At 46.7% G+C, this 16,884-nt stretch overlaps 1 protein-coding gene across 4 annotated transcripts; it reads left to right on the top strand.

Moving 5' to 3' along the window:
* The first annotated feature begins 3,742 nt into the window (after positions 1 to 3,742).
* UPK1B (uroplakin 1B) lies at positions 3,743 to 15,278 on the top strand. Of its 4 annotated transcripts, none has more exons than XM_015294692.4 (8): positions 3,743 to 3,774; positions 8,078 to 8,165; positions 8,661 to 8,861; positions 10,524 to 10,598; positions 11,338 to 11,460; positions 11,756 to 11,935; positions 13,344 to 13,427; positions 14,043 to 15,278. In XM_015294692.4, exons 2-8 carry the CDS (start codon positions 8,097 to 8,099, stop codon positions 14,091 to 14,093), a joined length of 783 nt encoding a protein of 260 aa, XP_015150178.1. In that variant the 5' UTR covers positions 3,743 to 3,774; positions 8,078 to 8,096; the 3' UTR covers positions 14,094 to 15,278. The 4 variants fall into 4 exon arrangements, with proteins under 4 accessions (XP_015150178.1, XP_015150170.1, XP_046760667.1 ...); XM_015294684.4 differs by having other exon boundaries at positions 3,743 to 3,808; XM_046904711.1 differs by having other exon boundaries at positions 3,743 to 3,867.
* Positions 15,279 to 16,884: the final 1,606 nt, after the last annotated feature.

Here is a 16,884-nt window from a genome sequence, read left to right as displayed (position 1 = left end):
TTCCTTTGCAGAAATTACCCTCAGGCCTGTGATAAGGTTCTCCTACCACTTTCCTTCATAGTGAACAGAGTAAAAGAGACTTCCTTAGGAGAGATTCAGAGCCCAAATCCCTAGCAGTGTGTGCAGGAAGGCAAACTCAGGACTTTCTTTTCCAATAGTAGTAGCAACCAGCAGAGATTAGCCTTCATCACCATTTCTCTAAGCCTTTGAGCCAAGACCACCGAGGAGCTGAAATCAGCTGTAATCCAAAATTCCTTGGGGAGGCAGCTCCCAGCCTGAACCCAGTTCTTTCCCAGACTGAGCAGCTTCGTCCAACCTGTTTGGCCTTTTTGCTTGTTCACCTGTCAGAAGGAGAAGATCATTTGAAAAGCTGAAAGTGCAGATTTTCATGCAATCATCACATGATTCCAGTAGCTTGGACTCCATGCAACCAACAAAAATTGCAAGTCCTCACGACACTGAAATAAACCATGTATCGTAAGAATGTGTATGAAATAAACCGTGCATTGTGAGTTCACGAATAAAACTCTACCATATAAAATTAGAAAAAGAAGGTGTAACTCCCACCTTCACAAAAATATTAAGAAACCCCAAACATCAAGAGTGTTCTTCTTAGGAATGAGGAGTGCAATGCCATATTCATGGGTGGATTATGTACTGCCAAATGCCAAATACTGGGGCTACCGGCATCACAAAGATGTCTGTATCTGGCTTTTCTGTAGCTCTCTTAACTAAGGTATCTGAGGTTTTAGAAAGAAATTACTTACTGCATTCCACGTAACACTAAATATATACATACAGTTCTGCTTTTCACCCTCTATGTTTTCAGGCTTGGATGGAGCGGCCAGCCCAGAAGCCTGGTGGTTTATCCTGTCTCACTATAATTAGCCCAGGGTTGTTGCTGGTGGTATGCCATTTGTCTCCCCACACTCAGCACTGTTTGGTAAACATTTTCTGGGACAGAGTTGCTCTCCCCTGATCTCCGTAGGTGGTGCTCATTTATTTATCCCCCGCACCCCTGAATTATCCCTCTCTCTTGAGGCTGAAAGGTAAAAGAAGTGTCAGAAAAAGGGCAAAACCTTGCAGAAAGGGGGGAACAGCTGCAGCGAAAGCCACGTCCCAATAGGGATGCGGAGGCAGGAGGCCAGCTGCAGACCTGAGGGGCTAGAGGACATCTGTCCCCCGCAGAGTCATCCCCCACACAGAGGTAGCGGGAGGAATTCCTTGCTCCTCCGGGGAGAACCTGGCACCCAGCCACAACATGGGAAGGGTTCGGGTGGCCACAGCAAGCCTCAGCCCCCAGTCTGGCAGAGGAAAGAAGGCTGGAGTGCAGAATGGGAAGCAGCTGTTCACAGCCCTCCTGGGAATGCGAGAGCAAAGCCAGGTGACACAGAGCAAGGATGGGGCCGCTGATGGTGGCACGCTGGGTGGGAGGTCACTGCAGCAAGGATATGGGACTCTGCGGGGAAAGGTGGCAGTCCTCAGCCCACGGGCATCACCTCTGCAATGCATCGCTGCACAAAGTGCTTTCTTCGTGATGATGGCATGAGGCAGGCACAGGAGTGACTCCTGGTACCTCGATGGTTCAGCCATTACTTCCTTGTTCTGACAGTCCCTCCCTTCTCACACTCTCTCAGTCCTAAATCTTTATTTGCATGTTATGAAGAGAAGACATTTAAAAGGTACAGAAAGATGAGATGGTATTAAGGGTTAGGAGCAAGGTCAGCCCATTGGAATGGCCCACAGCATCTCTTCGGCATTTATCAGAAGCTTTGTTCTTTCTTTAGGCATTCTCCAGCATCCCTCCCATGCCAAATTTGAAAAACTGAGGCACATTTGGTGACAGGCACATTCTCACATTGCCCTGTCTCCATATGCACATGGTCATAGTGATACTTCTCCCAAGGAATGTCATTTTCCACCTCCAGCTGTCTTGCCAAGTGGAACCCCAAACTGCAGTGTCTTCACACTCAGCCCAGCACTCTGCTTCTAATCTACAGGCAGCAGAAGTGTGCACATATGTGCATCTCTGTGTGGATTTGTGTGTGGAAACCACATGCACTTGTGGTTTTCTACATGCCGATGCTTTGTGAGGGGGGGAGCATTTGTGAGCCTGTAGAGTTTGCAAATACAACAATTTTCACAAATGTATGGATCTAACTATACAAACATGTTGGCACGCTCTCATCTAAAGTTGCCAGCACAAATGTGCATCTACAGGGGAGGCTGAAGCAGTTGCAGGCACCCCACAGGGTAGTCTGGACTCCCACTGCACGGTTTGTCAGCTCCAACACACTTCTTGCTCAGGCCACGTCTCACTCTGACCCTCTGCTGTGCACACACATGCATGTAATTTCATAGCTTGCCTCTGACAAAACACAATTAAAAACAAAACAAAACCAAAAAAACTACCGGAAAAACCCACAAACAGAAACCCACCATTAGTGTGAAATGCACAGTCCCCCCAACAGTGCTGAACCAAGCTGGACTTTCACGCGTGTTGTTGGAAGAACAAATAACAAGCAGCTGGCTCTGAGTTATTTAGGTCTAGGCAAATACACATCCCTACTCTTAAGTATCCAAACCAGCACATTTCTTGTCCCCGTCTACCAGATCAGGCTGGCTGCAACAGCTGGATCTTCTTTTGCTAACCATTGGGATGCCTTACTTGTGCTGGAAGTCCAAAAGCATGGTCTGGTCCTCAGGGTGAAATCTCATGGGACATATCCATCCTGGATCTCTCTTTGGCAGAACCTCTTTGGCTGTCCCTAGGTACTGTGGGGACCTGTAAAACACGGGAGCTATTGCAATTATCACTGATTTTCCAGAAGACATTTCCAAGAATGGTTACGAAGTCTATATATGTATTTTTCAGTTTGTTTTTGACTCATGATGGACTCTGAGAACGTGATGTTTCCATCACCCATCCCAAGCTCACTACTCAGTTGGGTTTTGCATCACAGATGAAGAACACTGAGCACAAGTAGCTGTAGCTCAAGGCTCCAGTAATGGGAATGATTGTTTCTGGCACATTTGGACTGGAATGTGTGAGAAAGTTGAGAGAAGTGCCCTTCTGCTGTTTCTGAGCCTCAGTCCCAGTTCATCACAGGCAGACATATGTACGTCCTTGATCTTGCTCGCTCTTCATAAGATTGAATGAGTTAAAAAGCCATTGGGCCCAAGGCAATGCAACAGTTGTTCTGCTTTTCTAGCTATCCACTGTGTCTTACACAGCAGCCAATGCCTACACATTTGTTTCTAAAAAATTATCCCAAGCTAAAGAACGTCACAGTGGTTCCAACCCAAACTACCGTATTTTTCAAGTTTTTTCCCATGCAACGCTATTAAATGAAAACACCAATATTAATTTCTCTCTTTTCTCATCCACGCATTCTTTTTACACTCTGTTCAAACAACAGTTCAGCAATGCTAATATTTAGATTTACACCCTTCGAATTTGCCTATCCTCTTTAAAGCTCAAGTATCTCATGCGGGTGAGTCACTCGTCCACCTTTTTGAGAGTACAATGAGTGAAATTCTTTAAGCTTTCTGTTTTTGGCACAGCAACATTCCAATACAATCTAAGAATCACAGAGACACCCTCTGGTCCCACAAGAACTGGGGAACAGGTTTGGCTAGAAAAAAAAAAAGACTGTTCCTCATGTGATGGGCACCCTACCAATCACACAGCGCTCTTCTCCAGCAACCCAGGCTCCTTAAAGACCAGCCGAGGAGGGGGAAAGGGGCTTCTTGGGGGATTCGCCAGCCGGACAGGTGGGTCTGGTTTCTGCATCACCAGCAGGGAAGGGTGAGTACCTGGCTTTGGTCAACATCTTCCTCTTCAGACAGACAAGCGAAAAGCATCTGGTACGAGAAAAAGAGGTTTTTATGTTAAATGATTTCTATTGGAGTCTCTGGGCTGTGTTTAGTACGAGGGAGGCTGCTACCTGGATAAGGTTAACTGCCTAAGATTGTTAAGAGTTGATTTTTTCCTTCTGCTGCAAACTGCCTTCCGTATGGCTGTTTTAATTTGTTTCGTATTTTTTTCTCCCAAAGACTGGGGAGGAGGGGACAGGAAAATTAGATCTGTTGCCAACATATTTGAGTAACGAAAAGAATCACCGTTGAGAAAGACAAATCCCCCTCACTTATGAAAATAGGAAAGGCAAGAAAAAATATCTCTTGTTTTGGTTCTGCTGAACTAATGAGGGAGAGAGGAAAAAACTGCCTCCCAGCTCTATATCTGAGGTAATTATGCCTGATGATTTACCAGCCGCCTCTCTGTTCACAGAGGCTTCGTTTCATAGCAATCTCTCTCAAAAGGAAACTTAATTAGTCTCTGACCCCTGCTTGATGCTGAGCTTTGTTTTTGCTTTACATTTCTCCCCTGGTAGTGTAAAACGACCGGCTGGCTCTTCCCTTTCTCAGTGTGGTTGGATCCTGGTGACCACACTGCTCTTTGCCCAGGGTGACTGTGTGCTGCTGGCAGGTGGGGCAATGATAGCAGAGGAGAGTATGTGTGCTGGAGGTGTTCGCCTCAGGATAAATAGATGGCCAATCGACACCAGCAAATATCCGCCTTTATGCAAGCAGGGTCCAAGAATTAATCGATAAGTTATTTAATTGCATTAACAACGATAACAGTGAATTTTGTTTACTCAAGCCTTGCTGCGTGGAAGCTCATCGTGGTTTGGGATTGTGAAGGGGGTCTGTGTTTGGGGCCTGTGCCTTGACCAGGGCGTCTTGTCCCATGGCACCTGTACAGCCTGTACATCCACCTTGCCAAATTCCCTCCCCTGGCACCGTCACTTATCGTGCTTGTAGGGACAGTCTGTCCCTTGGGGCCAGGAAAGCCCGAGGGATAGGAGGAGAGGTGGCTGGATGGGGTGAAGGGCAGGGCAGGGCCCCTGGGCAAGGCCGAGGTTTCAGTTGCTGAAAGGCTGTATTTGTTTGGTTGCACTTAGATGGCTCCAAGCCTTTCCACTGAGGCGTCTGGAGGCTGCAGAGCCCATGGGGAGTTGCACAAATGGGCCCCTTGTCCGCATTTCCTTACGCCAGGGGAGAAGAATGCCACGCTGTGCACAGGCATGCTGAAAAGCGGGGTGGGAGCAGGGAGTGAGGCACAGCTCTCCTGAGCCCAGCCATCTCTCCTTGTGCTGCTCTCCAGATGTACCATTCTGTCCCAGCCCCTGTACTGCTGTGCTCATGATGGTGGGCGACAGCTTGAGCACCCCAACTGCTGCCTGTGGTGGGAGTAAGATGTCCTCCCTCTGGCCTCCCACTGATAGCAGAGCAGTGGTGGTGAAGGCCTCCGCAGACGTTGGGGAGAGGGATATGCAGTGCTGAGTTGATCACAGCATGGTTGAGGGTGGAAGGGATCACTGAAAGTCTGCTCCACCCAAAGTAGGCTGCTTAGGATCATGTCCACATAGGTTTTGGGTATCTCCAAGGAGGGAAACTGTATACATCCGGTGGCAGGGAGGGCAGTACCTCATGCTTCACAAGTGCTGGGGTGAGTGTTGGCACTTTGTAGAAACCACAGATGCCTACAGGTGTGTTTTTGGATGTCTCTTGGCTACAGTTTTGTGATCCCACCACAGCTGGCACAAAACACAAGGCAATCAGAACACAGCCTGCTTCTGCATGAGGCAGTGCCAAGCCAATTCTTATTCATAGGCCTTTTTAGCTATAGGAGTGAGACCAGACTAAAGCAAGGAACATTCATCTGTAAGGCTATTGAAATCCATTTTCAACCTGTAAAAATAGGATGCAGAAGCTTCAAAAGTTCAATCAGGCCAATGGGTGCTAGGGTTACACCAAAGACTGAATCGCCCCTGAATCAAAGCACTGGTGCCAGCAGTGACCCTGTGTAGGGTTGGTCACCTATAACTCAGGGGCAGGAGCCAGCCTTTGCAGAAAGGAGCTTGCTTTTTGGCTCCCACAGACCTGCTGCAAGCCACCGTGAGCGGAAGGAGGGAGGAGAGGTTGAGAAAGCTCTCCGTCCGTGGAAGTAACATCTGCCTGCAGCTCCAGGAAACTGTTTGGGCTGTAAAACTAACCTTAACCAGCCCACGCAGAAGGCTTCCCTACTTCCAAAATTGTTTCTGTCCTCAGGCACAAGCTGCTGGTGCCTGTCTCTCTGGGAGCAGGGACTGCCTCCCTGTGTCACTCTGGGTAGGTGGCTGTGAGTCATGCCTCTGTGTGAGGCAAGCTCAGAGGCTGGTTTTGTGCCTCAGTATTCATTCACCTGCCCCAAGTGCTTTGGCTTAATGCAGCTTACCTCTGAGGCGTAAGGGGCTGGGAAGCCCCAGATCTCCTGCAGCTTCTTTTTTGGGTTGTGTTGAAGAGCTGGCTCTCAGCTGTCATCAGATCCAGCTGTTGTGATGGCCTTGGAGCCCCTCCCCAGCCCTCTATCCCAATGCTGATATTGGTCCTTCTAAATGGAGAAGGGAGTGGAATAGGGATTTCCACTGCACCGCTCATTTTTAGGTCCACGATAAAGGCTCTTCTGTCCTTTTTCCATTTCCTATTCTCTGTGCATTGCTTTATGTAACCAGCCCCACAGAGGCTTTCAGATCAAGCCCTCTTTCTCAGACTGGTGTGCCTATAGTAATACCTGCTCAAGGAGAGGCAAGAGCAAGCCAAGTCCTGGTTACAAGAAAGGGGAGGAAATCCAAATTGTGGGAAGCATGTGAGCTGGGTGGGGAGTTCATGTGCAAGAGTCTTCATATTAATTATCAAAAAAAAGGCTGAGTTGTGCCCTTGGGCAGCCAAGAGCAAACCAGGTCTGGCGTCCTTTTGGTCTGAGTGCTGCTGTTACACTGCAGGAGTGCCCGTAAGAGAGAAAGGTAGGAAAAAGAAGTTTCTGTAATGCTAAGGAAAGGACTGTGGCTTTGTTAATCACAGGTGATCTGATCTATTATGGTGCAACACGAGAGAACCCAGCTCTCTGCATGGCAGCTGGAGCAGACCCAGTTTTTCATGTGATAGATTTCATGCACCTGCGTTCAGATTAGGAAGATATCCTTGCTTTTCTGACCGCCCCCTGACTTGTGATGACCCTTAGCCAGCAATAACTAAAGGCTTTTCTAAAATCTCTGGAGCGTGTGCAAGGATTTAGGCTGTAGCCTCTACAGCTTTCAGATACGTAGAGGACAAGTGCTTGTCTCAGGTTTGACAGGATCTGGAGAACATGTGGCCATTGGATTGGAGTTCTTCCCTGCCATGCACACACATGCTCTGTCCCTTTGAAGGAAGGGCTTCATTGGCTCTGGAATTTGGGCTCATTTCTCCAAGAGGTCTCACACCTCAGAATAATGCCTTTATGCCACTCTCCCTGGAGGGAGCTGACTTCAAGGTGGAGTGCCTGGGCCCAGCCTTGCAGGATATAATGTTCTCAGGAATTTGGTGGGAATGCTATTTGGCCCATCTCCAACAAGCCAGCTGCAGCCTAAGCAGCACTGTCCCTTATACTTGACTGGGAATGGGGGCCCCAGCTTCAGTTCTTGGCATGGGGGGAAAAGAGGGATATACCCTTAGTAAGGTGATGCCAAGCCCTGTGCTATAGGTATGTGTGTGGGATACAGCACTATCTCTGTGGTTATATTTGGTTCCACGCTAGTGCTGGCCAAAAGGGAACGGCCAATAAGATGTGTGATATGCCCTGGAATAAATCTGGCTTCTTTGAAGGAGAAGTGAGGTGAGGAAATTGACTGCTTTTGGTGTTCATCCCAGTAGCTGTTGTTTCCAGCCAGATGGAAATGTGTCACCATGAGCTGTGCTTGTGCTGGGGGTCTGCACGGGTGCTGTGTGTCATGGAAAAAACCAACCCAAAAGCGAGTTGAAGCCACTGTCTGTGCACAGTCATCCCACTCTTGCGTAGCTCAACTATCAGGGAGCATTTCAGTTATTAGCTTCATGCCTGGGGAGATTTTTCCTTTAAAACTACCATGAAGCAAGGAGTGGGAGGAGTACAGACAGATGGATTCTGTCGATCCTCTCCTCATGGGTAATTTCTGTTTCTAAATGAAGCCTGTTGGACCAATCTAACCGATGACTGTCTTTGATTTTTTCCCAGTTTGCATGAAGGTCTAAAGATGGCAAAAACTGACAATGGCATACGCATCTGTCAGGGTCTATTAATCCTGGGGAATGTGGTCATTGGGGTAAGTGAAGTGGGACGTGGATGGGTGGTAGCTTCCTTACAATATGACACTTCTTAACGCTTCCTAGCCAAGAAATCCCCTTTCACATGTGAATACCACCATTAAAAAGAGCAATGCAGCATGAGGCGAGGAATAAAGGAGAGCTGTGCTGGCAGGTCAGTTGGGAGGGGATGGCAGGGATTGATCCACAAGGATCAAGAAGAACAGCCCTTGCTGCTGAAGAACACCTTTCCAGCCAACTCCTTCCATATAGTGACAGGAAGGTTTGCGTTATTTTTTTCTTAACATCCTCAAGTTCCAGGCCTGACTTTTGAGGTCCAGGCTGGGTGAGTTTTGCTTGCAGTTCTTGTGTTAAGGAGTAATAAAAGGGGTTGCAGAGTTGGGCAGAGGAGGAGTTGAGGAGGAGTTGAGGCTGAATAGAATGAGTGCAGTCTTCCTTTCATGACTCTGTTATTTCCCTCAGTTTAATAGTTTTCCCTGATTTGTGCTTCTCAGATGTGCGGTATTGCCCTGACAGCAGAATGCATCTTCTTCGTGTCGGATCCCCACGGTCTCTACCCATTGCTGGAAGCCACAGAAAACAATGACATCTATGCTGCGGCCTGGATAGGTATCTTTGTTGGCTTTGCACTCCTTGCTCTGTCTATCCTCGGCATCGTTGGAGTCATGAAGTCCAGCAAGACTTTGCTACTGGTGGTAAGTGTAGCAATGTTTGCCCACTGATTCCTGCCAACCTTAAAAAATATTGGCTACTTTTCCCTGCTTGTCTTGGTATTTACCAACCAACCAAAGACAACTTTTGTTAGTGAAGAGAAGCCAAAGGTTCTTCTTCTTTCTGGCTGTGTTCTCCCACAAGGCGATATCTGTGAGGACACATGCATGAGAAGCTCCCAAACTAGGGTGGAGGAATTAATAGCGATAACCACAATGAAGGTTTAAACCACGTGTCCTGACCCTGACCTGGCCCTGAAGCACTGCAGAAGCACTTGTGCAATTAGATGCAGCTGGGATGTGGTTTAGATTCTAGTTTCTCTGTACTGTCTTTCAGCTGTCATGTACCATTTAGTTTAGGAGCTGATAAGTAATGACTTCTTTACAAGGCATTAGTATGCGTTAGTATACCAAAAATGGGTGCAGCTGACATTATGCATCAGCAAGCAAACAGAAATTGCAGGGATGAGGATAGATAGCTTTGAATAAGCCAAGAACAATGTTAAGATGTAAACAAACCTCTACAATTTCTTACTCAGTCCTTTAGGTTGACAGTAGTGAAACTTAATTGGTGTGTGCATTAAGGGAGGGTAGAGTTGAAAACTCTGCAATCAGCTCTATCTTGGCTTAATGTAGGGTGGCAGGGTGTCTGTTTTAAAGAGGAGACAGAGATCTGAGCTCTTGTGCCAGGAAATTCACCAGCAACAAGTGATGGAAGAGAATTTCCTTAACTCTGAATGTTGATGTCTTGACTGAAACCCAAGGCTGTGGTACAGGGCAGAAGCTGGTGAAAGAAGAAAACAAATGCCTCGAATCTGGGAAAAACATTTTGAAGAGTAGGAGTGTATGGAGGCATGAGAACTGTAAAGGGAATACAGAAAAGACCGAAAGGGGTTGTGCTGAGAAGGGAAGAGAAGCAGTGAAACAAACTGCGAGTGGTGGTCTTGAGGACCAGTTTTCATGAAGGTTCTTTCTTTGAAAGGGTAGATAACAGCAGGACAAGGGGAAATAGTTTTAAGTTGAGGGAGGGAAGATTTAGGTTGGATATCAGGGGGAAGTTCTTTGCCAAGAGAGTGGTGAGGTGCTGGCACAGGCTGCCCAGAGAGGTTGTAGATGCCCCATCCCTGGAGGTGTTCAAGGTCAAGTTGGATGGGGTCCCGGGCAGCCTGGTCTACTATTAGGTTACTATTAGGACGTTGGTGGCCCTGCCTGTGGCAGAGGGGTTGGAGATTCATGATCCTTGAGGTCCCTTCCAACCAAGGCCATTCTGTGGTTCTGTGATTCTGTGATTCTTTCCTTACAAAGCATGAGTGCTGAAGAAATCTGACGATGCAAAGTCAGGAGGATCTGAACAACACATTAAATTGCACCTTCTCTTTCCCTGAAGTACAGCCTCTCCTTCTAGGACTGACTAGCTTCTTGCTGAGAAGCTTCCAGCTTGCAAACAGAAGAATAACTTGCCAGTGAGATGCAGCAAAGAAATTGGCTGATGTTAATCTTGGGTATATCAGGCAAAGTATCATCCATAAGGGTAGGGTAGGATTAATGCCATTCAACAAGTTTCTGATGATATCATGTCTGTGAGATGGAGTACAATTCTGCTTAATTTTTTCTCTGATAGCTAACTCTACTCTCTCTATCCAACAGTATATTATTCTGATGCTGATCACTTATGCATTTGAAATGGCTTCTTGCATCACGGCAGCAACTCACCGAGACTTTGTGAGTATTGCTTTTCTCATGTCTTCATGCAACTGCACTGGAATATGTTGCAGCTTTGTGGCATGCTGCTTCCTGTTTAGTGGAGTAAATGGCCTGTGTGGTGCTACAAGTTCAGAGGACCACTGCTGAGTTACAGTAAAACCCCAGAAGGAAAGTCTCCAACATTCATTCTGATGAAGGAATTATCTTTGTTCTTTTGAGCAGAGTTTTGTTATTTTTGACACTCCAAAATGTTTATAACCTTGCAGCTAACGAAATAAAGGTGCGGGTTAGCTGAATCATCAATGCAGTGTTTAGTCTTTCAGCTACAGGCTGATTAATCTCTCATACAAACCTTCAGCATCGCAACAGGCAGTGTTTCTAGTGAGGGAAAGATGACATGGCTTATTGCAGGTATTGGTGGGGAAAATGACCTGAGGCCTCTCAGTTCCAAGCAACATCAAACGTAACCCATAGCTTCTGCACATCTCCTTTGATCTGACATCTGGAAGGGCGAGCTTAAGAGTCATGCTCTGTGTTTTTGTTGCTCCTGCCCCTTAAATCTTGCTCTTTATCCTCCTCTGTGTAAAACTGGGAGTGGTGGGGGGAACAGCATTCCTGTTCTCTAGCTGGATACTGGAGCAAGCAAACCCACCCACATATTTGCTTTTCATGGCCATTTATTTACATAGTTCCTTCATTCTCTTATGGTGTGTTTTGTTGTTGTTGTTGTTGTTTGTTTATTTGTTTTCTCCTGCAGCTTACTCCAAACCTCTTCCTGAAGCAAATGCTGGAGAGGTATATGAAGTCAGATACAGACAATAACAATGACAAACAGATGACTGAAGGGGTCACAAAGACATGGGATAATCTCATGCTCCAGGTAATAATAACACTGAATAGTATCACTAATTACTAAATGCTCTGCGGTTCTGGAATTTCAAATCCTCCCCAGAGCCACTCAGTAATGAAAAGGATAGCATCTGCCTTGAACCTTAGACAAAGTCCTGACACACTCCCCATTTTGCTTGTTTATCAGATGGCAGACTGACAAAGACAAGCACTCCAAAAATCTCTCCCATAAATCTGTGGTTAATGCCTAACCATGTGTAGGGGCCAGCCTCATGCAGGGCTGTGATCCTGGCCCATGAAGACCGTTTCCTTCTCTCACCCCACAGAACCAGTGCTGCGGGGTGCATGGGCCCTTGGACTGGCAGGAGTACACATCTGCTTTTCGGATGACACACAACGACGCTGACTATCCTTGGCCACACAACTGCTGTGTCATGAACACCCGAAGTGAACCCATCAATCTTGATGGCTGCAAGCTTGGAGTCCCTGGCTTCTATAACAGCAATGTAAGATTTTCTCTGTTTTTTTCCAGTTAATATGTGTTGATCGAAAGTGCCTTGCTGGATGGGAAGGAAATAGGGAATAGCCTTCCTCCTCTGCTGTAAGCTACAGGTGTCCAAAAGCTTTCTGAAGAAGAAGCAGTGCTTGTAGGTTCCTGACCATGTAGAATACAGCACAGACTGTGGTAAAGGCTTTTCTGACTATTAGTAATAATTACAGAATCATTAAGGTTGGAAAAGACCTCTAAAATCATCAAGTCCAACTGCCAACCCATCACCACCATACCCACTATGCTATGTCCCTCAGAGCCACATCTACACAGTTTCTGAACACCTCCAGTGATGGTGACTCCACTACTTCCCTGGGCAGCCGTGCCACTGCCTCACCACTCTTTCTGAGAAGAAATGTTTCCTAATATTCAATCTGAATCTCCCCTGGTACAACTTGAAACCATTCCCTCTTGTCCAATCGCTGTTACCCAGGAGAAGAAGCCAACCCAAACCTCACTACAACCTCCTTTCAGGTAGTTGTAGAGAGTGATAAGGTCTCCCCTGAGCCTCCTTTTCTCCAAACTGAACAATCCCAGCTCCCTCAGTCAATCCCCATAAGATTTGTACTCCAGATCGTTCACAGCTTTGTTGACCTTCTCTGGACACACTTCGGTGCCTCAATGTCTTTCTCATAGTATGGAGACCAAAACTTAACACAGTAGTCAATGTATGAATTGGAAGAAAACTATTCTAATGCTACCAATATAAAGCAGTACCTCATACTGCAGGTGGTCACCAGCTAAATCAAGCATTGCCCAAAGATGTGTGCATGCATGAGTGAGCAAGACAGCAGTTCTCCTTCTCTAGGCAGCTGTCAAAAGTAATGGAGAACAGATGGCAAGAGAGGAAGAAGGGGCTGTCCTCTGGCACTGTGCCCCAGGAAATGAATAGTAGGGCATCTCTGAGAAGTGTTTCCTACAGCGAGATCCATTTACTGAACACATCACTTGTTGAACTTTACAGTTAACCAGCTTTTCCTGTTCGGACAGACTCCTGGGTCACGGGCATGAAGTTCTCCACTAACAAGCATTTCTAGAAGATGTTCGGGTTTCCAAACTTGCCTACACCTTTTGGATTCTGGAGTCCAGCTCTGTGTTGACTGTCCTTGTGTTTGGCAAGTGGATAGCGCAGAAAATTGTCCTTGAAGTGTTTAAGATGGGTCTGCTTTGTATTTGGAGCTAGAAATGTGCAGGTTATCTGCAAGTTGTCAATAACCAGTGTAGTTCTGGCCTGTCTTTTTGAATTACTCAAATAACAATAGGAGAGGATCATGCCACTTTACTCTCTCTTGGAGGTGGATGAGCTTGTAGCTGAGCAACAGAAGCTCAAAGCTTGTGTTGATTCATGCATGGTTGCCTTACAGGGTTGTTACGATGCTATTTCTGGGCCACTGAACAGGCAAGCCTGGGGTGTTGCCTGGTTTGGTTTTGCCATCCTCTGCTGGACTGTGAGTACTTACTATTTGTTTTTATTTCCTCTTCTCTTTCCTAACTATTCCACACCCACTTGGGTGGAGGTGGATGACAGGGCTGAAAAGCATCTGAAGATGATATTTATTAATCACCAATGTGCTTGTAGCCTGCTCCACTAACAGGGCTACATACAAAAGTTTCCTACCATCCCTGGCTTCCACGTTCAAAGAGCTAGATGGCCTTTTGGCCTGCTGTGTCCTGCTGCAATCTCAGAAATACAGCACAGCAAACAGCTTTCAGATTCTTGCTTTTGGAGGGTATTGGATCATCTAAACTGTAATCGTGACAGATAATTCCATTTCTAGTTCGAAGACTTTGCAAAAGTGTTTCAAATACTTAGGGTTCAGCAGTTTCGTGACAGATAATCCCCAGTGAGCTGAGTGATCCAGTCAAATAGTTATGTCTGCACACATCTTTCTGCACTGTGAAGTCTCGGCGCAGATAAAAAAGCTTTAAGCTCCCTGTTCCTGAATGAACTTTCCTTATCAAGAATTTCTGTTGCCCTCTCCTATCAGTAGGATTACGTGGGACTGGGGGGAGAGGTGTGGGGAAGGAATGAGAAGAGAAACTCAGTAGTCTTGTCTTTTCAGTTCTGCGTCCTCCTCGGAACCATGTTCTACTGGAGTAGAATTGCATACTGAAGGCTCAACATCCTCAGCCTTGTCCTGAAGTACTCTATGAAACTGCATTCACTCGTCTCCTGCTCCATTCTCCCTGTGCCACTGGGGACCCGAAGCTTTCCCACTACCTCTCCCATATTGCTTTAGTCCCTCAGAAAATGTGACACACGAATGTCACACACTTCTTGTACCTTCTTTGCCCCTTGTTCTGCTGTCTAAATGTCTCCTGGCTGAGGTAAAACCCTTCTTTTGCTGTGTGAGTAATCCTTGGAGCTAAGACAAGACACAATCTTATTTGTTCTGTGATGGCATCAGAGGAGAAAATGTCCATATATGCTTGCTGCAGAAAAGTCCCTCTCTAAAACTAGGCTGAATGTAAATCACAATGCTATAGGTTCTGGCAAGAACTGCCTGAGTAAAGCTGTAACCTCCTGTGACCAATAAAGGTGGATGCAGCAAGGGAGAAGACTGCAGAACTCTCTAATATATTTTATCTTTCAACTTCTGTTCCTGGTCTCCGTCACTCCTTGCCTCAGAGTAAGGAAGATTTTCTAAGAGTTTAAACGTGTCAGCAGCAAAGACATATCACAGACGAAAAGTCTGCTGCTAGCCAAGCTCAATGAAAGACTAGCTCACTCCTCTGCAATGTGCTGCCTGTGTTCAAGCCTACCTTCTGTCCATACGAAATTACTGCTTCTTCTCTACTTTCAGAAGCACCAGACGATGAAAAATTCCACAAGCAACTCCATCAAAATCTGCACGTGCTTCACACAAGATTTCACTAGAATATGTGCAGAACACAAGGGGTCCTCTGCTGCAGTTGGCTTTGTGGCAGGGGCTGTCCCGCACCCCTCAATCACCCTGCTGTCCACACAGCTGTGCTCGTGTCCCCTGTGCACTCCCCATCCCACATCCCCAGATCAGGAGGCCAGGCAGCAAAAAAATGGCAACAATCATGTGAGAAATGCCAACAGGGTGCTCTCCGAACCAAATCCAGTCAGTTCAACAGTGGTGGTTTACTTCAGCACAGGCTGATCTGGTGTCTTTCCAAATGAATGCTTCAGTTACACGTTCGTGTAAGCATCCTCTGGGGTAGAGCATTTTAAGGTGTGCCGTCTCAGACTGTGACAGTTTACCAGCCACAGTCATTCCTCGTTTTTGTATATTTGCCAAAAATGATAATTAAAAACAAGTGGAAGTAAAGAATTTTTACTCTTGCTTGTGGTTCTGTGTTTGGGAAGGGGAAATGAAGGTATGTGTCTGGGACACTCAGGGCTGTGAGGAAGATCTGAGTGGGCAGAGCCCTGATGCAAAGAAGGTGTGCAGGTCGGTGGTCTGTCATTGGAGTACTGGGGGAGACAGAGAGGGTGAAAGGCTTGAAGCAGAATCAGGTGCCTGAAGCACAGAGGGGTTTTCTTTATGTCTGTGTGTTCAAAAAGGAGAATCCCCATGGATCAGCCCCTTCAGAAGGGAAGACCATGTGGAAGGGTCACTGCTCCAGTGAGGAGGTGTCTGCCCTTGAGGGTCTGCACTTTCAGACATTTCCATAAGCCTTCAGTCTTCAGCCCTTTTTTGTGACACTTCACAACATGGATAGACCACAGGCACCACGCGTGTCAATGATCTGGGTTTGTTTTATAAATGTCTGTCCTGTTTGTTGTTTGTTTGTGTGTATGTAACGGATAGCTACAACAATACCTAGACCTAAATAAATCCGAAGATTTATTTAGGCAGCACCAGCGAAGACTTGCCTGAATGCTCCTTCTTGGGAACTGCATATCTCTACCTGCTGCAACAGCAGAGAGAAGAGGAATGGGGGAGGAGGGACAGCACACTGCCTCTGTCCTCACTTGGGCAAATCCCTCCAGAACCTTCTCAGCCATAGCAGCTTTGCGGAGAGCTGCTCACCTGCCTACAGATCTCCTGCTTGGGTTATTTCTTCAGGTCAAGTAGCTCTGAAAATAAGTAACATGTCCAGGTATGGAACATGCTAGAGACTTCTGCATATGGATGTGGTTGGATATACAGCCTGCAGAAAACTTTAAGAGCACAGAAGGAGGTAATTTCAAATATTATTTCCTCTTCTGGTCTTTTGCTTCAGACCCAGAAGTCTCGTTCTTCTTGTAACATCTAAATGTGCTGAGATTGTAGCAGAGCTCTTGAAATAGAGAAAATACTGCAGGATTTTATAAAAGGGAAACTGAGACTACCTTGAATAGACCACTGAAATATTAACCTCTCCTACCAGTTGAAAATGATACTATTGACCTCTGGCAAATGGCAGTTTAAGCCAGCTAGGTTCATAGAATCATAGAATGGCCTGGGTTGAAAAGGACCACAGTGATTATGTAGTTTCAACCCCCCTGCTATGTTCAGGGTCGCCAACCACCAGACCAGGCTGCCCAGAGCCACATCCAGCCTGGCCTTGAATGCCTCCAGGGATGGGGCATCCACAGCCTCCTCGGGCAACCTGTTCCAGTGCGTCACCACCACCTGGGTGAAAAACTTCCTCCTAATATCGAACCTAAGCCTCCCTTGTCTCTGTTTAAAACCATTCCCCCTTGTCCTATCATTATCCACCTTCATAAACAGCCGTTCCCCCTCCTTTTTATACACTCCCTTCAAGTACTGGAAGGCCGCAATGAGGTCTCCCTGGAGCCTTCTCTTCTCCAAGCTAAACAAGCCCAGTTCCCCCAACCTTTCCTTATAGGAGAGGTGCTTCAGCCCTCTGATCATTGTAGTGGCCCTCCTCTGGACCCATTCCAAGATCTCTGCATCTTTCTTGTACTGGGAGCCCCAGGCCTGGACACAG

Source organism: Gallus gallus, chromosome 1 (assembly GCF_016699485.2).
Source record: "Gallus gallus isolate bGalGal1 chromosome 1, bGalGal1.mat.broiler.GRCg7b, whole genome shotgun sequence".
In the NCBI taxonomy this organism is placed as follows: Eukaryota; Metazoa; Chordata; class Aves; order Galliformes; family Phasianidae; genus Gallus; species Gallus gallus.
This window is presented reverse-complemented; position numbering and strand designations above follow the sequence as displayed.

What these genes read in the sequence shown, in the direction of transcription:
- UPK1B (XM_046904705.1), top strand. Translation starts at nt 4,151, where the DNA reads ATGAAAATAGGAAAGGCAAGAAAAAATATCTCTTGTTTTGGTTCTGCT. An exon ending in CTCCCAGCTCTATATCTGAG is followed by an intron (nt 4,249 to 8,077) that starts GTAATTATGCCT and finishes ATTTTTTCCCAG; the next exon opens with TTTGCATGAAGGTCTAAAGA. An exon ending in TGGGGAATGTGGTCATTGGG is followed by an intron (nt 8,166 to 8,660) that starts GTAAGTGAAGTG and finishes TGTGCTTCTCAG; the next exon opens with ATGTGCGGTATTGCCCTGAC.